Genomic DNA, 24886 nt, shown 5'->3' with positions numbered 1-24886 from the left:
AAACTGGAAGTTCTGTGAAGATAAAGGTCTCTGCAGATCTTTGACGATGTACACACATTTAAAGTCTCATTGTGGCGGCCTGTGTGTCAAACAGGCTTAATTAGTTGGTCCAACTTTCTGTCAGATTTTGATGTGTTGTTTGCACCAAAATTCATGATGATTTTTTTTTTCAAAGAAAACCTTTCTGGAGTGTTTTTCACAGCCTCCTTTATAGTATTTCATCATATGGCACGTTTTTACAACATGTTGAAAAATCTCATTTTTTTTTCGACATAGTATACTATGGTATTTTTTTGCACCAAAATTCATGATGATTTTTTTTTCAACTACCTACGGCTCACAAGCTGCAACAATTCACACATTATCAACTACCTTTCTGACTCAACGAAGATAAAAAGTGAAAAACTGATTCCTACATCATGAATGTAAATCTTTTTGGTTTTTATGACAGTAAACTGAATATATTTGGGTTTGACATTTAATAATCCAAAACAAGAAATGAATTAGTGGAGAAAACAATCAACAGATTAATGGACAAAGAAAATGTGTTTTCCAACATATATGGCTGAATTACTCCAACATTACAAGATACATACAGTTTTAATTCAGTTTTATTTATATAACGCCAATTACACAACCAAACCTGGAAACCAAACCTGCGTCATCGCCACCTGGGAACAACAGTGGTTTATTTGCAGTCCTTAATATAGGGTGACATAAAAGGCATCAGGTCATTAAAGCAGTTGGCAGGCATACAAAAATATTTAGCATTTCTTCTTTTACATCACACCTCTGCCTGATGAGCAATTTTCCATTTTGCTGTGTGGTTTGATGAGAGGACACAGTGACCATGATCTCGTCTTTCTCTGGCTGTGTTTCAGTTAGAACACCGCTGCCAGTTCCTCCTGCGCATTTATGACCATCATCGCTGCCCATTTGTCACCATTATTTCAGCATATACCCTTCAGAAACTAGACATTGTGGACTTTCCCTGGGGTATTAGCTATCAAGATAACTAAAACATTTCATTTTTTATTATCTTAAAGAAGCTCTGATCAGTCGGTGTCATTCTTTTTTTTTTTCCAACTATGACAGAATCTTCTGGTATTTGGAGCGTGACAAGTGATCACAGCTCTTTCCCCTCCCATACACTCCTCTCCCATGTTCTACATCTCCTATCTTACTTACTGACTCTGCAGATTCTGTGCGCTCTGCAGACACATAATCGGCCGTGGAAGCTTTCTCCTATAACCTCCTGGCTGTCTCTGAATTTCTAGCTGACCCTTGAGCCGTTAACTTGCCGGGCTTCGCTGTGCGCCTCCTGTGCCACTTGATCTGCAGCCCAGCTCACCATCAGCACAGCTGCCAGCGTCACTCCACTCCCCCTCCCTCCGTCACACCCTCCCACTCGGTCATTCGCCTGCTCACTCGGCCGTACACTCATACACGCCAACATACAGTCACATTGCCCACGGAGATGGGGCTAACCTGGGAGTCCCATATGGTAACTCACAGATTATTGCCTGGGATTCCACATCGCTCCAGTGAAGTCTGTATGTTTATCTGTTGACGCTCATGTTTGCGTAGGTGTTTAAGCATAATGCAGGACCAACAACTTGTTCGTAGATTTGTCCTGCGTAGGAGTAATTATATTCAGGTCACAGATTTCTTTGTCAATATATACCAACATTAATTGTGATTATAGCAAACACAATATAGGCAAATTGGAGGACATTCCTCTCTTGCTTGGCAAAAAATAATATCTATATCATCATTTCCTAACCCTCAGATGCTTCCTGAACTTGCTTGTTTTATCAAACCAACACCTTGAAGCTCATTTAAGAAGCTACAACTGAAGAATGTTTTGGAGTTTTTTTATTTGAAAAATTCATTTTAAATAATCTGAGTCTGAGTTTAAATAATCTGAACTGTGGTCTATCAAGTAATACATTCAGAGTCTAAACTCTTCACATGTAAAACCAAAAACACAGTATGTCAGTATGTGTTTATGTCTTATGAGTTGCTATTTAAAATCCTACAGCACTTTGGTTTTGCTCCTATTGTTTTAAATGTGCTTTATAAATAAATTTGACTAAATTTGACTCTTCATTTTTCATTCAAGATTTGTTTTTTTAATGGTAACCCACTGGGTTATCATCCAGTCCCATTGTGAGTGATGATGTTCTAGAGTTGAATGAGCTTCAGTTATTCACTCTATTGTGTGGTTTCAGTGGTGTAAAGTTGATCATGCTAGGTGTTATTCTATTACAAACCCAGGATAGAGGAGATGTGTGCCATTACATAGCTGTACTTTGTACCTTTCCACCTATAGGTTCTTAAAAACAGATTTGTTTAGATGTATTTTACCTGTTTGACTAATTTTTAAGAGGTCAAAGTCCAAATGGAAAGTCTGAACGTGATACACAAGTAGGATCTATAAAAAGAGCAGAAATTTGGCTAAATGACAGCATCTGATGACTGATACTTTTCAGGTAATCTGGGTCATGGTGAGCTTTTCAAATGGAAACAATGCATTTTGTTTTGTCCATTTCTTCTTAACATGTCATCTTCTAGTACAGTGACTGGTTACATACATTTACTGTCTGTTTACTGAATTGTTTTTTTTTTTTTTCACTTTATCCCGAAACGATGACCCGGTTTTTCCACAATGATCATTAAAGTTTAATCTTATCTTAACACTTCTCTTTGAGCCAGCTCGATGAGCTCTGTTAAATATTCACTCCGCTGCTTGAGATGAGACGTGCGAGTGTTGTTCAAGCTTCGCCCAGGTTTCTCTTCAGGGGAAATTAGGTCACCTTTGTTTTGATGAAGACTGTGAAAGTGTGATGATTTTAAAATCAGATTAGCATCTCCACTCTCCCTGTAAACACTTGATGTGGGAACGCTGCCTGAATCAGAAGTTGCAGTTGTGCAGTGTGGACAATGTATGAAGGGAATGAAGTGTGTGCAGTGATTGCAGTGATGAACATTAGAGTTCTTCTGAATCGGACACAAACGTCTAAGAGGGTATCGATTGCGTGCTAAAGCTCCTTGTTTTGTTGGCGCTGTCTCTTCTTTTTGGGTGTCTGTGTCCAGTAATGATGCTGTGTAAAGTGTTTTAACACCTCAGCCACTGAAAAGATGGAGAGGGAGACAGTGGGGGCGTTAAAAAAACGACACGAGTCTGTCAGCAATTTGAATTCTCAAATCCTGTGCTCAGAGCCATGTTGCTATGAAACAAGGCCTGCACTGTGATTAAACTGTCTTCTATTGTTTCTTAATTGTTGGGGTAGTTTGCATGTACTGTTTTTAAGTTCTGTTATATCTTGGTAGTGAGATTAGGTCTGTATGTAAATGAAAGCTGCTTGTGTTTATATGACATCTATTCATATAGGATGTGACACGTCAATATTGACAGCGATGCGCTACAAACCAGTGAAGACTGCTCGGACTGAAATAGTGTTTTAAGCCTCTACTGGTTTCTGCTGTCACTGCCTCGTGCACTAGTTACAATTTTAGACTGCAGCAGATGTTTTCTGGCATCTGATTTGCTGCATAGCTCCAACAGGTGAATGCGCAGCGTGGCAAATATAGAGACTGTAATTTGACTGCTTAGAGGTTAGTGGGTCAGCAGTCTGTACCGCATACTATTTTCCATTTCTGTCTTTTTTAAATTAGTCTTTTTTGTGTATTTTTATGTGGAACAAAATGACTGGCATGAATGATTCAAATGTTTTAAATGCAGATACCCATCTCCTCTCACTCCATGACGACATCCCTCTGAATAAAACTCACCAACCACCTCCTGGATCTCCTGTGGATAACTTGACCATAGTGAGGTGTAACGTCTGGTGCTGCTCTATTAATGACCCATAAATCTTAGATGTTATTTTCACTGCGGGATGTTGTATGTGTTAATTTAGGCAGTGGACAGCCCAAGAAATACAATAACTTGAAAATATATCTGCAGTTTTCTGGTGGTAAGATTGGGCCACCTTAAAATATCTAGTTGTTATTTTTCTGGCAGACATTCTGATTGAAATTTTGGATATACATGTATTCTTAAAGTCAAGTTTCACTTTAATATTCATTGTTTAATAGTGTTCTGTTCCTTGGTCCATCCATCCATTATCTATACACCACTTAATCCTCCTTTGGGTCGTGGTGGGACTGTAGTTGATCCCAGCTGACTGAAGGTGAAGGCAGGGGACACCCTGGACAGGTCACCAGTCTATTGCAGAACTACACGTAGAGACAAACATTCACTCTCACATTCACACTTATGGACAATTTAGAGTTAGCAGTTAACCTCAGATAGTTTTGGACTGTGGGAGGAAGTCGGAGAAAACCCACTCATGCACAGGGAGAACACGCAAACTTCATGCAGAAAGACCCCGGGAAGGCGGGGACATGAACTGGGGATCTTTTAGCTGTAAGGCAAAAGTACTAACCACCACTCCACTGTGCAGCCTCCTTGTTCCTTGGTGTTTATTTTAGTTTAAAATTAAAATATGATGGGAAATGCCACATGAGAAATCACCAAAGAGTGACTGGCACACAAGGAAAACACACTAGATCAGATGTGCTGCCTAATATATATCCTAAATTGCCCCCTTTGTGATCATTGTTCCAAATAGTTTCTTCTTGTGTGGTGGGACTTTACCTCAAACCGAAGTTTTATCTATTTATTAAAATTTATTACAATTCTGGCTGTACCTGTTCCATTTAAAACATGGTGACCATAGTAGAAGCTGCTGGTTTGGGTCATCAGACCGTATTAGTGATTTTATATCCAAGATAGACTATTGGCTTTCCATTACATTGTGAGAAAATCTCACTGCAGAACATGCCTTCGCGTGGCGTACTTGTTATCATCCAGCGTCCTCTTTTATGAAGAGAAGATAAGCACTCTTTGAGCAAGTCGTTTTTGTGGAAACAGTTGTGATGTATGACATTGTGGGGGATTCAGAGGCTTTGTATTGTAGAGAGGCTCTCCAGTAGGCATATGACTCTGACTGTTTTTGTGAAGAGAACATCCAAAGAAGAAATAATAAATATGCCAATTGTAATCAAACTTGTCAGCGTGGGCAAAGGCATGGGCAGCATATTACAGATTTACTCTGGAACGAATGGAGCCACAATAGAGCATTGTCCTTCAGTAAATTGGTGGGACTATTCATTATGCTGGGACTCCTTCTGTAATATGTCTTGGCTGAACATGACACACAGTTTTCAAAACTTAGGCAAAGAGAGGGGAACTCAGATGACCCTGAGAACTATGCTGGAAGTCTATACATGATAGTATCTGTACTTTATATGAATTACTAGTGTAATCTCAATAGGTCTTGGAAGTGAATGATGAGTTGTTTTTTTTTCCTCCAACAGGTGATCATCAACAGCACAATCACACCAAATATGACGTTCACCAAAACATCCCAGAAGTTCGGCCAGTGGGCGGACAGCAGAGCCAACACTGTGTTTGGACTGGGCTTCGCTTCAGAGCAGCAACTGACAAAGGTAAGAGGAAACATTTCTGTGGCAACACATGTCCTGAAAGCCTTCATATACATCAGAGACAGCCGATTTGTGCTTGTAAATTTGTAAAATGTTGCTCAGTTTGGTATTTATGGGCATCATCAGCGAATTTAAGGATATACCTGATCAAATTCTCACTGTCAGTGGAAAAATAGCTCCAAGATGAACCACCCTGCATCTCACATTTCAGTTTGTTTCACCACTAATAAACACAGCTCTGTTGCATCTGTCTCATATTTTTAGTTTGCTGAGAAGTTCCAGGAGGTAAAAGAAGCAGCCAAGCTAGCAAGGGACAAATCTCAAGAGAAGGTGGAGACGCTGAGTAATCACTCCCAGGTAAATTATATCTTTGTGCTGTCTGAAATTCTGATTCACTGCAACACCACTGCTGTCCATCTGCTTCCTCTGTTGGCGTCCACTGAAAGAAAACTAGCAGCGCTACAGAGAAAATGAAGAATTAAAGTATTTAGTTTAGCCCACTTTATTTCACAAACACCGAAGTGCTGATATTCTGTTTTTAGAATTTGCTTCTGGCTTGATTAAGTATTCAAATAAATGATAAATATTGATGAATCATGTGTTGAATATTACATGTCAACAGAGCTCACTGATGTAATGGTGTGAATCATCATGAATGGGAGGTGGAAGTTCATCTCAAGCTGCTTATTATTTGGCAGGAACCACAGTAATTAAGAGGATAAGGAATCCAGTGAAAGTAAAACAACAATAATAAAGTTCTACAGGTCTACAGAAATGATTTCATGTCTCTAATTGTGTCAGTAGTATTGATTGGGAGCACATCCAGCAGTCGCTGCTCGGTCACCTGCTGCCAGGTCTGCCCTCTGCTTGCACTGATTCCAGATGGAAGGAATCAGACTCAGCCCTGAGACTCACAAAGCTGCTGGGCCATATGACATGATAAATACTGGCAACAGTTTTTCTTCACCTCTTCACTGTCATAGCTGACGTGTCCGGGGTGTTTACAGTTTTCCACTGAAAATAAGCCCAGGGTCTTTTTTTTCACAGTGAGAGGAAGATTTATCAGACACATTTCTGAATTTTAACCCATCAGACCTTTAGAAAGCCTCAGGTGAACTGCAAGCATTCTCAAAATCTGCCCTGAAGCACAAGTCTCCTTCTGTCCCCCAATCAGGAGTCTGGACGTGAGACACCGACGACCAACCAGGCGTCCAGCATCAATGGGACCGATGATGAGAAAATCTCTCACGTTGGTCCTGAGGCTGCTCTGCTGCAGACCGAGAACGAACGTCTCAAGAGCGCGGTAGAACAGAGGTGAGGTTTCATTTTATTGAAACATCGAAAGGACTCCTTTAATGTACGTTAGTCCCCATTTTAGATGAAACCTGTTTTATATCCATTCAATATTAGCTTGAAGCCTCATGTCTTAGCAGCATCACAACACTGAGATTAACACAGTTCTCCAACTTTCTCCTTACCTAAATAAAATTACTTTTATTATCTTAAAAAGTACTTAACCCTGTAAAACCCACTGTTGCAGAAATACAACATCAGTTTTATTTATATACATATATATAGTCTTTTTTGGTTTCTTTGCTCATTTTCTTCTATATTTGGGTATATCATTTTTTATTTTTTGCTAATTTTTTCCTTCATTTGTTTTATATATTTTTTTCTCTTTTTTTTGCAATTTGAGTTCATATATTTTTTTGTATATTTTATTTTTTTGCACATTTTTTTCGATATTTGGGGCTTACAGGGTTAAAAAATGATTTGCTTTATTTCAGCCTCCAGGTCAACATAAGGTTTAAACCACCTCGCCTTTGTTCTGTGTAGCAGAAGAAACCCCACAGTTAAAATGACTCACATACTTTAAAACCAGATTTCTTGGTTATCTTCTGCACTTAGATTTTCTTCGTATGCAACTGTCTCATCACGACCGAGTAAATGAAAACAATAAAAATTCACACACTAATTAGTCTGCAGCTGGTAATGGTGTGCCAGCAGTATAAATGATTTCTGGATCAGCAACCATAAAATATACACAAAATGTAAAATACTCGGAGCAAAGTGTCGCCTTAACACATAGGTTTTACTAAACCATGTAGACAATTGCTAGTGACTCATGCATGTCATTAATTTTACAGAGTAATGAATGTTGCTGTGGAGGGTGTTAATCCCAAACATGCCTCCTAATCTGTTGAGGAAAAAAAAAGGATTTCAAGAGGCATCATTATCATTATAACTCCATCACTTTCACACTTTCTCTTCATGATTCTGTTTGTCTTGACACCAAACTGTGCTCAAATGTTCTCTGTCTTCATTTTATTGCTGCTGGAATAATAATCATGTCCCCAAAGGACTCAGAAATCATCTGATCTAGTCTAAAGAGTGATGCTGCTCTACTCCACCATTTGGTTTTCTGGCCTTTATAATCCAGATGTGGACTGTATGAATCGGTAATTGTATGAAACACCAGATGTGGCTCCAGATGGGATTAAAATGACCACAGGGCATCAGAGTCAATTAAATCTGCAGTGTGTAAATTTATCCAGGATTATTCCTCAGTAGCTACAAGAAAATCAGTGGTATATTTGGTCCAGATGGGAGAAAAAAACTTCCTTAGAAATACTTAACACCCAACATACACACAAGAAAATGAGCATTAAATGAACATCTGCATGAGTAGAGTGGTAGTGCTTTCAATAATTTTTAATCCTGTTTGCAGAGAGGAACTGATGTACTGTACAATTGTATGTTCTTAAGAAGGTTCCTCAACAGGTCAGTGAATGGTGATGCTAATCATATGGAACACAGTTAGTGTCAGTCATGACCAAGCATGAATCACGTAAATCACGTAAATATGAAAACAACAATCAGTGGCTAATAAAAGGCTATTTTATTCACATATAAATTTACCTTTAAACTTTATAGAGTTTAATGAATTGATTAACTTCTATTCTTTATTGTTTAAGATCCTTTTTAATCTTTTCCTGTGTCTGTTACACTAAAAACACATTTATTACTATTATTTAGATATACTTTAGTGTGATCTATCAAGTGAAAATATGGAATAATAAATATATGCAGAGTTTTATAAAATTAAATATAACATTGTAAATTATTTTCTTGTTAAGCTCTGAAGAAGAAACAGCATTTCTGAGCTGTCAGCTGTGGAAAAAAATCTACACTACAACAAATGTCGCTTTAAAGTGCTCCACCAAATATTTACGTGCGTTCTACTGACCAGTCCACATTCTAAAATTCCTCTCTTAAAAGAATTAAAAGAATTGAACTGAAGCAACCACCTGTGTTAATGTTCGGACCAAATTGGAAACTTATTTTCTAAATAAAATATTGTAGGAAATTATTAGGAAATTCCAGACCTCTATTATACAAGAGTGTGTTTAATAAAACACTGATTCTAAACCAGTCGTTGACATTTTCTTCATATCATGTGTAGCCAGACTTCTTCAGCTCCTGGTTGTAAAACACAGTTTGGTCCGTCATTGTTTGCTGTCTTCACTGATCCTTTCTCATGTGTCCACGAGGCTTTTGGATTTTGTTTTTGTGGAAAAGTGTCACAGCAGTGAAACAGCCGAGGACTGCAGAATGCTGCAGTGCAAGTCTGTCCACATTTGATGGAGAGCAGAACACTTCAACCCAGCCATGCATAAGGAAGGGAACAGTGATGCATACTAAATATACATCACAACCTCTCCAACCTTATTGATAAGACAGAAACACACACACACTGTAGCATGGAAGGATAACAAACTGTGCTGGTATGCATCACGGCTACAGCTCATTAGACCTTTGAGACTTTTCCCACTTCTTGCTTTTTTCCAGTCTAAATATATCTTGACAGTGCGATGTACATCACGGCTAATTAAATAGTCATGACTGGAAGGATTTTGTAGCATTATGTGTCATGTCAGAGGACACAATCCCCATACGTTTCACCACTGACCTGCCTAGATTCTGCTTCCATTAGTAACTCTCCTCCTGGATCTCTCTCTGTCTCACTTGTCTTGCAGTAACACCAACGCCAAGAAGTGGGAAACAGAGCTTCAGACTTTAAGAGAAAATAATGCCAGGCTGGTGGACGCACTGCAGGAGTCTTCAGCTAATGTGGAGAGCTGGAAGAAACAGCTTAGTGCCTGCAAGGAAGAGAGTGACACACTCAGGGAAAAGGTAATACAGTCATGCACTCCTAGGGGGAAGTTAAATAATGTGCACAAACCCATCGATCCTGTCGGCAGAAAAAAATGTGACAGGTTACAAACACTGCTGCACTTTTAGAAAAGGAAGAGAAAACTGTCTTACAAACGGTTACAAAAGGATTAGATTCTCTGTTAGGTGAATCTGTTACTTAAAATCTGTACAGTAGGATGAGTGAATCCCTCACCAGATTTTGAGCAGAGATCTGTACTTTTCATTATCTTCTGTGTTCCTGCACCAGAGTCTCGGTCCACTATAAATAGAATCGTTTTAGTTTCATAATCAATGTGGGCTGTTTCTGCAGCTGGGCTGGTGTTGTAGCGATACTCTTTATTTTGTAACATGCTGCTGCTTTTCCTTTTTTTTATATTATTATTATTATTATTATTATTGCTAGTTTCCATTTTCAAGATGACACCACTTACAACAGAAAGTGCACCCAGGATTCCACAAACACACATTACCAGGCGTCAAACCAAATGAGACTATGTTGTAAAATCCGTCGTCGCGCTCACCGCTGACTGCTTTTCACAGTAACAACCTGACATTTCTGAAACAGCAGCATCCTTTTTCCTTCAGATTGCAGAACTAGAAGCCCAGTGCAATGAAGCCAATCAGGAGAAGCAGAAAAACGCCCAGCTGACAGTTCGAGTGAAGGAGTTGGAGGCTGAGCTGCAGGACAAAGAGCAGGTGAGACTCGATTCACATTTGTCTCCAAACAACAGGGTCCGTCTGCAGAGCACGGAAGAGTTTGTAAAAGCAATTTTGGAAATGGAAGTTGTATGTTACCTCGAACTCTTGTGATTCACCGGCTCCACTTCATCAAAAGAAATTACAGTTTGCAGGTTAGTTCTCCGCCTCATGACCCCTCAAGTTCCTGTAGCACTTCTTTCCCCCAGGAGGTGATTAGTAGGAATGATCGCTTCAGTTGTGGGATCTTGGGTTTTGGATAGACTGGTGTTGTTATTTTTGCCTCCCCAGTTAAACCCAGACCTTTGTTCTGCCCCTTTGTCTCAATTTGCTCTTATATAACTATCCGTGCTGCTCATTCTTCCAGTAACTTTCCTGATATTTGTCCCGTTTTTGTACTGTTGTGATATTGTTCATCCCCCAACTTGTTTCTAGTCATGCAGCAGAAAATATTAGCCCCATCATCTGCATCACCTTATGTCTATTACATCAATCACCCATAATGCAAACTAGCTGTCTGTCAGCTCAGTGCAGCCTAATGATGCTGCTGTTTCTAATGAGGATAAATCCTGTGCGACCACGTAGTCTTCTGACCTTCGCTCATTGCTGGTTAAATGCTAATTCTGACAGCAGATAAATGATTAGGACTGACTTCCTGCAGAGCCTCACATCCTTTTCTACAGAGACTGTGGTTTCCTTGTCAACATCATGAAAGGGAGACACAATCAGCCAGTGTGCCAAAACACATTCAGTTTCCACGAGCATAAAAGAGTAAATCTGTATGTATTTCTGTATTTTTCTGTTCACTATGGTTTGACAATCTGGAGTGGATATCTGACCAAGTCTTTTTGGATGTTTTTTTTTAGATATTCAATAGGAAAGAGACCAATACTTCTAACTGACCAGGAAAGCTCCATCATGTAAGGTTGTGGAGCAGGACACTGCATCATGTTAAGCTTTAAGCTTTGTCATGGTTGCAACTAATCTGACTGAATTTTTGAGTCTATCAACTAAAAAAGAAAACAGTATCACTATTTGTTCACCCGTGTTTCAACTAAGCAATATTTTTTGATTATTTGTCTATCAATACTAGATTTTCCTGATTCATTTTGTATATAAAAGAGTGAAAATCACAGTCCTGTTAATACAAGTTTACTATGATGCAAGATAAAGAAAAGCCACAAATTCTCTCATTTAAGAACCTGAAATCATCATATGTACGGCACATATTTATGCACACAGCATTTTGTATGAAAAGTTATGTTTTTTGTCTGATTCTCAATAATAGTTGCCATCTTGCAGAACATTTCAGGAGCAGGGAAGTATTTAATATTTTTGATTTATGAAAACTTTTTTGTTGATTCTATCAAATCACTGAGTCATTTGGGTTGAGTTTAATGGTGCTTAATATTAGTACAGTGTTGTAAATAGTGACTTTTGAGGCCATTCAGATTGCCTGCGGTAAACACTGTCTGGGATATTCTAGTTCAGCCACCTGGCATCCTGAGTATTAATAGAACAGATACATCTTTCCTGGACAGCGGTATGTCTCACACAAGAAGAAAGTAGTTCAAAGAGCTGGAGCTGATTTTGAAAGATTGCAAGCAAAGAATCTTGTCCTTTGAGAATTCCGGCGCTCCGAACGCTGACCGAGGAGCCTGCAGAAGAAGTCTGATTGTTTGCAGAGCAGTGATGCAGCAGACGGCCCACAGGGGCTCATCTACCGAGTGACTCACCTCCTTCTAGAAATGCACATCCTCACCTCCTCCAATTAAAAACGTGCCTATGAATTATTAAGCACTCGCTGTGGTGCTGACCCCAGCGTCGACCAGCCGTGAACTAACAGAACAAAGCTGCTGCAGGTGACTACAAATACTCAACCAATTATTAGGTGGAAGTGGAAGTGCTCGAAGCAATATCGGATGATTTGAAACTGTAAGTGATGCGTTGAGCTTCAGACAGTGGAGGGATGCGATTCTGAGGGCAATAATACATCTTTAAGTGAGAAGAAAACAAACATGTAAGCACAAGGCAGAAACAATGAATCATTACAGACTTTTCTGTTCCTTTTTTCCTTCCTTTTCCTACTTTGTAGTGCTTCCATCGTAGTTTCCTTATTCATTAATTAACAGTGACTATATGTCGAGTACCAAAAACTGTCAATTACTGATTATAAATAAATTTTTTTTTTCAATTTTGTGTTTTATTTATGCAAACTCAATCCTCTCATCTCACTCTCAAGTTCTCTAAGGTATTTTGTTAAATGTTTGTTCATGTTCCTAGGAAAATAATATAGAAAGAATCATCCCAATGTCATTTCTCGACATTTGATTTGTTGGTTTCTAAACTTCTCTTTGTTTTCAGGAGCTGGAGAACCTGAGGAAGCAGGCGGAGATCATCCCTCAGCTCATGGCGGAGTGTGAGAGCATCACCACAAAACTACAGGTATGTTTGAAGCACGCAGAAACTCCACAAAGCCCACATTTGTGTCAGATGTGATTTACAGCCGAGTATTAATGCACAGCTTTATAGACCTTGAACACACGTGAGGACCCGACGGCTGTCACACAGCGAGCTCACACAAAGGCTCTGAGGCGTAAGCAGTGCTTTTAGACAGAGGTAGAGAATAAGAGTCTCTATTCATCATCCTGCCAGAGGGCTGGTGACACAACATTCCTATCACGTGTCTCACTAACACACATTGTAGTTACTGTAGCTAATAATAAAGGTCCGTCCCCAGTGCAACGCTGAGTGGACTACAGCCTCTTTGAAAAGGTTTTCTCTTCTTCATCTGTGAAACAAAGATACATCTCTGTCACAGCTTATTAGTTTCCTGGTGGCGTAGATATGATCCGTTCTGCACAACAAAGCAGCTGCGATTGTTTCAGAGCTTTAATGACCAGGTCTTATAACAGTTCTGTAGGTGTGTGGGTTGTTCCTGTGAGATTAAGTTGGCTGTGAGAAACCCAGGAACCGTTTAGATTCCCCTCACATCTTCTTATTAACAAAGAGCACCTGTTCTTCAAAGCTGGTTACTCATTGAGTAATGTCAGACTTTCTGTAAAACCAGAAGTGCCAGGCTCTGTGACTGACTGTGTCCTGTTAGCGCCAAGTCTGACATGAGCTGATTTGATATTGACGCTCGTTTCAGCCTGTACCGACTGACTCAGAGCAGGATTTTTTCATCGAAGCTGTCATGCATGTGCTGCCTTTCAGCCTGGCCATGGAAGAGAATAAAACCAACAGTGGCATGCCTGAAGTTCTCGTGCTTCACAAAGCTCCACTGCCTGGTTTGTTTCTGCTACAGCCAGCTGGATGAATGTCAGAGACAACAGGAATGGATGAAGCAGTTTATCTAACGGTCTATCCAAACCTGGTAGAACCACAGACAATGGGATTTTTCAAATTCCTTTTTAAAGCCATGAGATATAAAACTAAAACGGAGCCAGTTTTACCACATTTTTGTTTTAATTAATAAGTGCTTACTCCACCTCTGTTTGTGGTCATGGTTCCCTTCTATTTAAAGAGGACACCCCGTGTGGAGCTCAGGTTTCAGGAGTCAGCTGGGGGATACAGTCATGCAGGCGCAACACCCATTTAGCACTCCTATTTTAAACCCCTCCCTTCAATGGTATCTTCGGCATTAATGTGTCACTCGTGTCGCCTGCAAGTCTGAAAGGCTCACTTTATCCTGCCGTTCCCACAGAAACAAAAAAAATGTCTTTCCTAAATGTAAAACTTGTATTTCTGACTGTATTTTGGCAGATATTTCTCAGATCTCGGTACAAATGCATGTTTCTCTTTTTTTTTATTTGTACCTACAAATACACAGTCATGGAAAAAATGATTAGACCACCCATGTCATCAAAAACAATGGTTATGCAATCAAGTACTAACTCCTGTGTGTATCATGTGACATGACACATACAAACATGGAATACCTGAAAACACTGTTTTTCACAGCGATTGATGGAAGCACTTAAGTGATTTTGGTTATTATCAAGAAAATCATGGAAAATGTCTGATATCAACTGTTAAATTAAACTCTTACCAGCTATTTTTTGTTGTTATCATTATATTTGTCCAAACAAATGTACCTTTAGTTATACCAGGCATTAAAATGAACAAAATAAACAACAAAACAAGGGTGGTCTAATAATTTTTTCCATGACTATAGAATTGATCACTGGAAGGCACCTTGAACCGCTTTAGTCTTTTTTCAGCAAGTGAAAGAAGCTCTTTGTTTGATTCATTAACCCTGCTAAGACAAAAAGCACACCTGCTCTGATATGTCCCTCGCAAGACATTAATCTGATTTCTCTGTACAGCCAACATATGACTTATTTTAAATCTTGTTTTCTATTTGTCGATAGGCCGCAGAGACGAAGAACAAGGAACTGGAGGGGAGGATAGAGGGTCTTCAGCTGGACATAGACGACAGCCGACAAAAGCAGGGAAACATGAAGGGCGAGCTGAAGAAGTTCATGGATATTCTGGATGGAAAGATAGACGAGCTGCATGAGTTCAGGCAGGGGCTCTCCAAGCTAGGTGTTGATAACTGAGAAAAGTAGCACTGAGCTGAAAGGGTCAGAGGTCAGGTACGAAGGATTCACTACAGTATGTCTTCAGGGCAGGAACTATGTGGCACCTACTCCCCCAAGGTGACGTCCGTTCAGAAACTATCAGCTTTGGCTTCTAATAAACACTACCTTGTGAGAAAGAGATGTTTTGGAGAGGGAGAGGGAGAGAGAGACTGGCAGACAAAGAGGAGGAAGGCCAGCGGTCTCCACCAAATGGCTCTGTTTTGTGTGCTGGCATTGTGAAACTAAATCAAGAGTCACACTTTGAGCTTACTTAACCGTTTCTGTGGGGGAAAACGGCTTTAAAAAGCTGGTGGTGGGTTCTTAGATTCTGTCCATCTGTCTTTTTTTCTGAAGGCTGCAGCACTTCTACACAGGCAGTCTGAGCTTAGAGTGGTGGAGGGGACTTAAAAGGGCTAAAATGAACAACACACAAAGACAATGCTGTCGAGCATCATTCAAGTAATAATTGGTGTTAATCCTTGTGGCCCCCTCAGAGAATTCGAAATCTTTCTACAGACTGTCGTCGCTGTTGCCTCTCGTCTATCTCAGGTGTGTTAGGAGACAGTTTGTACTCAATAGATTATATGCACGTAAATGACAAATGGCCGTGACACAAAGTGCCTCCAGGTGAGTCTAAATCTGCCTGGCAAGGAGATCTGGCCAAGTGATGACCATCACCATAATAACAACTTGATTTTTGTGAGAAAACCTGTGGATAAACAAACGTCCTCGCTAATAAAATAAGATGAAATGAAAACATGGACAGACGTGTCCCTCTGAAGATGTTAATGTGGTGAGAAACTCAAAGGACTAAACAGGTGTTTGCATAGAAATGGCTCTTAGAAGGGACCGCAGCAGGAATTTTGTCAACTCCCTTGTGGGTGGTTTCAGTAAACAGTCCTTTTGATTAGATTTTCATCAAGAAGAAAACCTCTTGGTGTCTCAGGAGTTTTCCTTCACAAACATCCAAAACAATAATAAGAACCCCACGTTGCCATGAGCGTAGTGTCATGTTTAAAGGACCGTGTGTGTGCAATAGTATTGTTGTTCATCCGTACAACAAAGATGTGTGTCTCCAAGGCTGTTGATGTGCTTCCTACACACTCGTTTTTGTTATGGTGGTGGTTATTTTTGGGTGAGGGGACTTGGTGCTGCTCTATGGGTGAATAATGTGAAAGTGTACTTCACTGACAACATTTAGGTGGCACGGGCCTTTTCACTGAAACCCTGTCAGATTCTTGGTTTTTGTTTTACACACGTATTTATTTTTGGTGCCTCTCTACAACTAGTGATTGTAGGACGTACCAAGTAACTCAACCTTAACCTAATGTCTCCACAGATGTACAATAATATATAAAAAATAATACCAAACTGTCAGGATTGAGAGGTTTTATAACAGGATGGTGTCGCAGCTGCTTTTGGGAATCCCGGGTTGAAACTTGGTACATTTGAAATCAAAGGCACATGTTGTAGTGACATATTTACTCTGTAGTACTATGACGTTATAAGTCTACATTTTTCATCACTGTTTTGATCTTGTCATGAGATTGAGATATCTAATGAAGGGATTTTTTTGCTTCTTGTTCTTCTATGTTTTGCCCTATTGTTTGTAACTCACCTGAATCTGGGTAACAGAACGTTTGATCCTTCCTTTTGAACCAATACCTCTTGTGCACTTCTGTGATTCCTGTTCAATATTGTACAATAGAACTGACAATTGGTAAAATTTAGTTTAATTACAACGCTGATTTACTGTGTTTTCTTTTTCATGACTTTAAGAAGTGGGCCACATTTTGGCAGTAGCTCCTCAGAGAGCAGACATGAGGTTCCCTAATCCCCGCTTAGTCACATATCAGCATTGTGGGTTCTGTGTGGAAAACTAGTTAAAGCTTACAAATATGCTGCCTGACATTATGAAAGTCTTGAGGCAATTTTATTTTTTTTTCTCCTGGATGAGAAGCTCAGAGAAGGAGGTGGAATGAACCTACAGCGCCTGAGCTGAGTCCCGTCGAGGCTCAAGTACAGAAGCTCCGCCACCGCACGTCTTTTGCTCTGATGTTGATTTACATAGCACTAAATATAGCTGTAATCCTACCACAGACACGCACAAGAAAAGCAAATGAGGTGGGATTTAATCGCAGTCACTGACTTGTATCAATTTCTGAGATCAAAAAGTATAAAGCAAATGAACATATGAGCTCGTTTGAGGGCTGATAAGGTGGAAAAACCACCTTAAAGTCAAACGTCCTCACGGCGCTGAGGAAAGAACTGCAGTGGATCAGAGGACATGTTGCCTTGGCAACTTAATCCCACTCACTCCTTTTTTTTTGTAAACAACAGTGTGAATGATGGACGATGAGAAGTCCATCACTACCTTCCAACGATTATTTTACTAATTCCACAAAAGAGTCTGTGATCTTTTTCAACCAATGAGACTCTCAGAAATTCGAGCCGTTAATTGTCTTTTTCAGGGATGAGCAGCACATCTGGGTGGAAAATCCAATCAATATGCAGTTTAAGCATCAATTTAGTGCTCAAATGATCATTTAACTGACCAATTAAGTCAGCTGATGGGAAATTAACTGTTGTCAGACTACAGAGCTATTATTTTCACTACATATATTCATGGAAAGGTTCAGCATCTGTCATAGTTTGAAATGGTTTCTTTTATTTGAAATGTGAAAATGTCACTCTGGCTTTGGGACACTGTGGTCAACATTTTCACTATTTTATATTATCATGCTGGCTTTAATCATTTAGCTTAAAACTGCTGAACTTGTAACATACATCCACATAGAACTGTTGGTGAATGTAGACTTTTAGTATCTAAATAGATTTCTTTAATTTTTTGGCTTTATTAGATGCAGACAGAATGTCTCGTTTGAACCTTAGACTCTCAATCTCGTCACTTTTTAGACGTTAATATACTTAATTCTGACTTTAAAAATTAAATAATAGGTGAAACATTAATCCGTAGTTAAAATAATCCTTACACTGCATCATATCAGTTAACAGTCACACTCCAATCCATATTGTGGACAACTATTTTAAGACATTTTATTGACCAAACCATCTAGACTAATTGATGACAGAAAGGATCAGCCCTATTGGAAACCTTTTGGGGATTTTTGACTGTTGTTCTGACTAAGACATAATGCCAGAGTGTCACTTTCAGGACTTTAGTCATGCTAGCAGCAGGAGTGGATGGACGGTGCTGTTAGCCAGAGGAAAATACCTGTTAGATGGATTACTTTGACATTTCTGATCAAACCCCAGGATGAATCCGCCTCACTTTGGTCTCCCTCTGATTTTTTTTTTTTTTTTTTTTGTGCCTTGAGCTGGTTGGACTTTCCTAGTTTGTTCACTATACTTTGTTTTATGGGATGCAAAAGCAAAAACATTTCCATCAGCTAAAGTACAGCCTCTCAGAGCTGTTTTTCTTGAGTATCTAAGTTTTTTTTCAGTTTTTGTCTTCATTAGATCGTGTACAGACAGAATGTCTTGTTTGAATCTTAGACTCCTAATCTTGTCACTTTTCAGACCTAAATATAGTTAATTTTGACTGAAAAAAATAAACAAATAGGTGAAACCACTTTTCCCTCTAAACTGCGCGCGTGCGCAATTGCGCACTGCTGACACTTTCTCCGCGCACAGAAAATCTGCGCTGCGCACAAAAAAAACAAACAAAAAAAATCCAACCTAAATTGTAAATAAAATAAACACGTAACAATTCATTCTGTGCTATTTTTCAATGTGAGTCAGTGAGTGACCGGTGACTGGCTGCTGCAGCCAATGATGCGATTCACATACGTATTTACCATAGACTGTATATAATGGTATTTACGCAGCTAATCTACGTCAGACGTCCTTATGTGCAGCTACCGTTGTTGTCATAGATATGAATGAGTAGATAGGACACGCCCCTTTGAGCTGCGTGCTACAGCGAGGCTAAGCTAGTGGGGAAAAAGTTTCAGTGCATTCCGTTGATGTAGACGGCGTGAAAACGGAAACAAGAAGTATGCCGGCTCACTGTGCTGCATACAATTACACACTACGTTGTACGATTGAGACAAGGAAACTTGGAATGACTTTTCATAGGTAAGAATAGTTTTTGGCCCTTTTTTCATTATGAAATCTTGTTGAGAGCTTCCAGTCTATGAGAGCTAACTAGTTAGCCACTAGCAAAACGCTAAGGCGAGCTAGCAGCTTGACAACCAAATACTAGACGATTAATAGTAGCTGTAGTATAGTTGTACAAGCAGTAGTAGTAATACTAAAAGTACAAGCAGCAGTAGTAGTATAAACAGCTGTTAGAGTCGTAGAAGTAGTATCAGCATTTGTAATAATATTACAAGTTGTAGTAGCAGTGCCAGTATCAGCAGCAGTAGTGTGTACTACTATTAGTAGTCACATTACTATTACTACCACCAATACTACCAATAGTAGTTATAAAGCCTAACTCAGATATATCCAGATTACCATCTATGTTCTTCCTCCAAACCCATTTTATGATTGGGATTACAGGCAGTTCTTTAGGACTGCTCTCAAATAATTGAAACGTTATTAAACAAGGTTATACTTATCAAATTAAATAGCTCTGGTCTCCAGTATATTGGCGAATTCAGTTCTTTGTACTTAATTTATTAGCATGATTCCTTTTTAATATGTTGTGTACAGACTTATTTACTTGTCTGTCTACTTTTCTTACTCCATGTAGGTTTCCCAGAGACTATGGGGTTGAGGAGGAATTGGAAGTTTGTCGGCTTAGACCTGGTGTCATTCCATCAGTGTTAAACTTCCCGGCTCATCTTGGAAGAGTACGTGCCAGAAAGACCACAACCAATCAGCCTTGAGATCTTAGGCAGCGTCTCCCTGAGGTGGGTGTCAACGGTGTTCACAGTCAGGTCTGTGGTAATCCCGTCAAAAAACAAAACAGAAAAAAATCTAGATTATAAATCAACATGTAACCAAAGCACTCTGTGTATAACGCCATAGTATAGGATGTAGTTCAGAAAATGTCAAAGTATAGTATACTTTACTCAAGAATAACATAGTATGGCCTGTAGTTCATAGTACAGCATGTTGGCAAGAAAAAAAAACAAAACATTGATTATTATGTGGTTCAAAAAGCGCAAAATGATAGGATGTTGCCTAAAATTGTCATGTATGATATGTGGTTCAAAAATGTCATAGTGCAGTATATTGTCAAAATAGTATGTAATTCAAGAAAACATCAGAGTATAATATTTCATCTAAAAAATGCCATAGAATAATAATTTCATTGCACAAGTAAAAGTATAGTAACTTTTAAAACTATTCGAATTCTTATATGTTGCTAAAAAAAAACAAAAAAAACTAAAACAAAAAAACGTCAGTAATATGTCAATTAAAAAAGCCTATAGTATAGCGTGTCGCCCAACAAACATCATAGTGTAGCATGTCGCTCTAAAAATGTCACAGTATAGCCTTTAGTCCACAGCTGTCAGTAGGTGAGGAGCAACACAAAAACAGTCCAATTGCTGGTTTCCAGAGGGTTAGATGAGTATTTATTTGAAAGAGTAAGTTTACAACAACACAACATGTGAGGGGGTTAAAAACAAATGGGTGTTAGTAAAATAAAAATAAATCAACAGAACTAAAAGTGAACTTCACGTTGACATTGATGGGCATTCCAACCAGGAACAAAGTAAAAGATAATCAATACGAAAAAAAACTCTTCCTGTTCACCTCTTAAAACCCAAAAACACACCGCAGTAGCAGCCTAAACTAAAACTACCAATGGGTTCCCTGTTTTCCTTTCTGAACAATTCAAAGGTCCCTCTCTATCTCCCCACACATCCACCAACCACTGGAACACATCTCCAAAGTTCTGCTGGGCCAGCTCAGCTTCCCCTCAGAAGAAGTGCTGCCACCTGCCAGATGAAGGAGCCTTTTGAGAGGCAGCTGACATCGTGATTGGACTGTACTTTGGTCTGTTCCAATCCAGCTTCAGCTCCAGAGACGGCAGGCAGGACGAGTCAACGGAGGCCTGGTGGACGAAGGCATGCAGCTGAGTACAATCCAGAAAACAACAGAGGAGGAGTGCAGGGCCAGAACAACCAGAGTAGCATCGTATGTCTCTTAGAAAACATCATAGTATAGCCTTTGCTATGAAAAAACACCATCATATACATCGTATATTGTACAAATAACAAGTCAAAGGAAAGAGACATACATTGTAGAATTGTAGTAATTGTGGGCTGACTGATTTGCTGATTATCAGTATTTTATTTTTTGCTGATTTACGGTAATAAATACATTTAAAAATGGTGCTACTTTGGCTCTGAACCTTTATCTACCTGTGGTCGCTCTGTCTTCTGGAGTGATTTGATTGGTCATACGTAACGAATAAAACTCCTTTAACTTAACATCTGTAAACAAAACAAAAACGTATCAACAAAGTTTTCTGTTAGAGTTTGTGTTCTTCAAAGTTTAACTCCAAGATTTTAAATACTTTCATTTACTGCAAATGAATATCTACTCCAAATGTCTCACTAATAATCATTATCAGCCTTAAAAACCCACAAAACACCCCTCTATACTGGACCACACTTAGTACAGTCCGGTTCCCCCTTCTATAAATCTGCTTGGAATCTTCCACTTCCTGTTTGTCAAAGTGGCCTTCTACCTGGACAGGTTTTGTTGGAGCTCATGCAACAAACATTTTGGGTAACTGCACTTTAATATGGATGGATGACACTGAATTAGAGTCTGTTTTAATGAGATTGAGTTAAGATGTGTAGCTCTGTCATTAAATAGTAAATTATTTCTCTGAATTCACAGAGAAAAGTCTGAAATGTTTGCTAGGTTAGCATCCCACATGTACTTTGGCTCAGCTAAAGCTAACTCTCTCCAACTTCTGGATCTCTTCAGTTGCTTGTTGTTAAAATGTCTTGCTGGAGGTGCTGAAGCTCAGAAAGTCTGAGATGTTTGTTCAAAATAAGCTCATTCTCAAGTCTTATCTAAACTGTCCTCTTTTGTTTGAACTTTCCCTAAACTTAGGAGTTAATGACAGAGCAGCACATCCAGACTCAGTCTCATTTATGTAGCGATTAAACTTCAGTGTCATTCATTGATGTTAAAGTGCAGTTTTTCAAATGTTTGTTGCACATTCTCCTGACCAAACCAGTTCAGGTGGAAGACGACGTGAAGAGAAAGCTCCAGAGGATGAATATCACACATTTACGTTGGAAATAAATGTCCTTTAATTAGACATTGTTATGCAAAATTTGGATTTCCCTTTAATGATGTTCAAATCTTTGTTGAATGTTTTGTTGATGTTGGTTTCTAAATGTTTTTTGACACTCGGCCCCAAAGATTAAAACCTTCTACGGCTCACAAGCTGCAACAATTCATACATTATCAACTATCTTTCTGACTAAACTAAGATAAAAAGTGAAAAACTGCCTGATTCCTGCATCATGAATGTAAATCTTTTTGGTTTTTATGACAATAAACTAAATATATTTGGGTTTGACATTTTATAAACCAAAACAAGCAATGAATTACTGGAGAAAACAATCAACAGATTAATGGACAAAGAAAATGTGTTTTCCAACATATATGGCTGAATTACTCCACATTACAAGATACATACAATTTTAATTCAATTTTATTTATATAACGCCAAATGCAGGTCAAATTGTCTTGAGACGCTTAATTTTTATATTTTTTGTCTAATTTAAAATATGACAACGTAAGAAATTTAAACCTCTTGACTAATCCAATTTATTATTTGGTTTTTAAGAGACTAATCGACAACTAAAATAACTTTCTCCACTAAAACTAATAAACATGAGGTCAAATAGAAGGAACAGTTTTAAATACTGCAGTCCCACGATGACAAGAATAAAGTTTGTCAACAAAAACTAAATCTGCTGGTGGATTCCATTAAAGTCCTAATAAATGATAACAAAGTGTGATACTAAAGGTTTGTGGTGCTAAAAATCTCCAAGTAAAGATATCAAGTTGAACATCTGGATGGAGGTTGATAAAAGTTGACCTCCCTTCATTTCTCTGGAGCGACTCCATGGATTTTATGGATGGTGGTTAAAGACCTGCTCTTCTAGTGGTCTTCCTTCTAGTCGCTGTAAAAAGTCAGTCCATCCTGGCCGACTTCAACACCTCTTCATGACAACTTGTTCTGCCTCCGACCTGGTGGAAACTCAAGAAACTCGGGAAAACCCGTCGAGACTCGAAGAACTCGTGGAGACTCGAAGAACTCGTCGGGCGGGGGAAGGTGTGGTGGGCGGTGGGGGAAGGTGGGGGAGTAGAGGGGGGAGGCCGCCACCCACCTCCCCACCTACTCTCCGCCCTGACTCCACCCAGACTCCGCCTTGGCTCCACCCATGTGGTGACTTCAGAAACTACGATGCCAAAGGGACGACGAATTTATTTCTTTTCATCTGATCTGTAGCTCAGTGAGTTAAGGATTTGCCTATGGAGCTGCAGGTCGCTGGTTCAAGACCAGACACTTCTTAAATTTTCTCAAAATCCTGACAAAGACAAACAAAGAAAAGTGCCAGTGGCGGGTCTTGAACCTGCGACCTTCCAGTCCGCAGACTCTCTTCTTATCCCCCTGAGCTACTCGCTCAGATACAAATTCTTCTGGTTTTTGCGCATTTATCATCTATTTTTTGTCATTTTCGAGTTTTTTTTTAACTCGAGTCTCGACTCGACCGTTTTTCTCAGGAGGTTGGGCTTCAGCCTTTGTGCTGGAGGGTGGAACCCTCAGCTCCAAGACTTTCCAAAGCCTCCAGACCTCCCGAGTCCTCAGGACCTGAGCTTTCAGACAGTCTGAGGGCTGAAATTTTCTAAGTCCCACAGTAGTTCTCTGTTAGTTTGAACCTTCACACAATCTGAGGGCTGAAATTTTCTCAATCCCACAGTAGTTCTCTGTTAGATTGAACTTTCAGACAGTCCAAGGACTGATATCTTCTAAGTTCCTGAGTAGTTCTCTGTTAGTTTGAACCTTCAGACAGTCTGAGGACTGAAATTTTAAAAGTTTCTCAGTACTTCTCTGTTAGTTTGAACTTTGTGGTTAACAGTTGCCTTAAAACTTGTGACCATGATTCTTGATTTCACATTTAGACCATCCATCTGAGCTCTTCTCAGACCTTCACCTGTGGGTTTTTTAGGAATCCTCAACAAACTTTGATTCTCTTCACTGAACAGTAAAGTTTGTGGAGATCAGAAGGTAACATTAGTTTGATAAATGCCTTCAACTACTAGTAGACTTTATCTGGAAAGCAGTTTTCTGAAATGAGTTCTTAGTAAATCTGTCCACAATTAAACCAAGAACATAGAAAGAGGAAATGTTTGAAGAAACAACTTGATGTTTTCGTTTCAGACTAGAAAACGCTTGAAGACCTTTATCTGTTTTTGCTCTTTATGATCGTTTTATTCTCTCTTCTGTTTAATTTGATCTTCTAAAGTCTAACTGGTGTCTTTTCAAATGTTTTGTCTTTAGTTTGATTCTTCTTAAATGTTTACTTTTGCTCTCTTCTCACCTTTTATTCTTTTCTTATGTCTGATTTGATTTCCAAATGTTTTGTCTTTTTAATGTTTAATTGTTTTTTCAAATGTTTTATTGGCTTGTTTGAGTTTTTTTTCTTTCCCAATATTTAATGTTTCGAATAAATCTTTAAGGTTTTTCTTTTTAAATATTTTACCACCTTTTAATGTTTAATTTTCTTTCTAAATGCTTCATTGTATTTTCTGTTTAATTCCTATTTGAAGTTATATTGTCTTTAAGATGTAATTTTCTAATTAAACATTTGATTTTTTTAATTAAATGTTTTGTCTTTTTAGAGGTTTAATAATCTAATTAAATGTTTTGC

At 39.0% G+C, this 24886-nt stretch overlaps 1 protein-coding gene across 2 annotated transcripts in view; it reads left to right on the top strand.

The window, feature by feature from the left end:
* homer2 (homer scaffold protein 2) overlaps positions 1-16750 on the top strand; it is a 36039-nt gene extending 19289 nt beyond the window's left edge. For both annotated transcript variants that reach the window (XM_023268380.3, XM_023268379.3), the window contains exons 3-9: positions 5386-5517; positions 5779-5871; positions 6689-6828; positions 9552-9708; positions 10315-10425; positions 12790-12870; positions 14799-16750. In XM_023268380.3, the coding sequence (XP_023124148.2) occupies positions 5386-5517; positions 5779-5871; positions 6689-6828; positions 9552-9708; positions 10315-10425; positions 12790-12870; positions 14799-14987 (903 nt within the window). In that variant the 3' untranslated portion in view covers positions 14988-16750. The remainder of the gene's footprint in view (positions 1-5385; positions 5518-5778; positions 5872-6688; positions 6829-9551; positions 9709-10314; positions 10426-12789; positions 12871-14798) is intronic.
* The last annotated feature ends 8136 nt before the right edge of the window (positions 16751-24886 follow it).

This window comes from Amphiprion ocellaris, chromosome 1 (genome assembly GCF_022539595.1).
Source record: "Amphiprion ocellaris isolate individual 3 ecotype Okinawa chromosome 1, ASM2253959v1, whole genome shotgun sequence".
NCBI lineage: Eukaryota > Metazoa > Chordata > Actinopteri > Pomacentridae > Amphiprion > Amphiprion ocellaris.
Note: the sequence above shows the minus strand (reverse complement) of the source record. Positions and strands in the feature narration are given on the sequence as shown.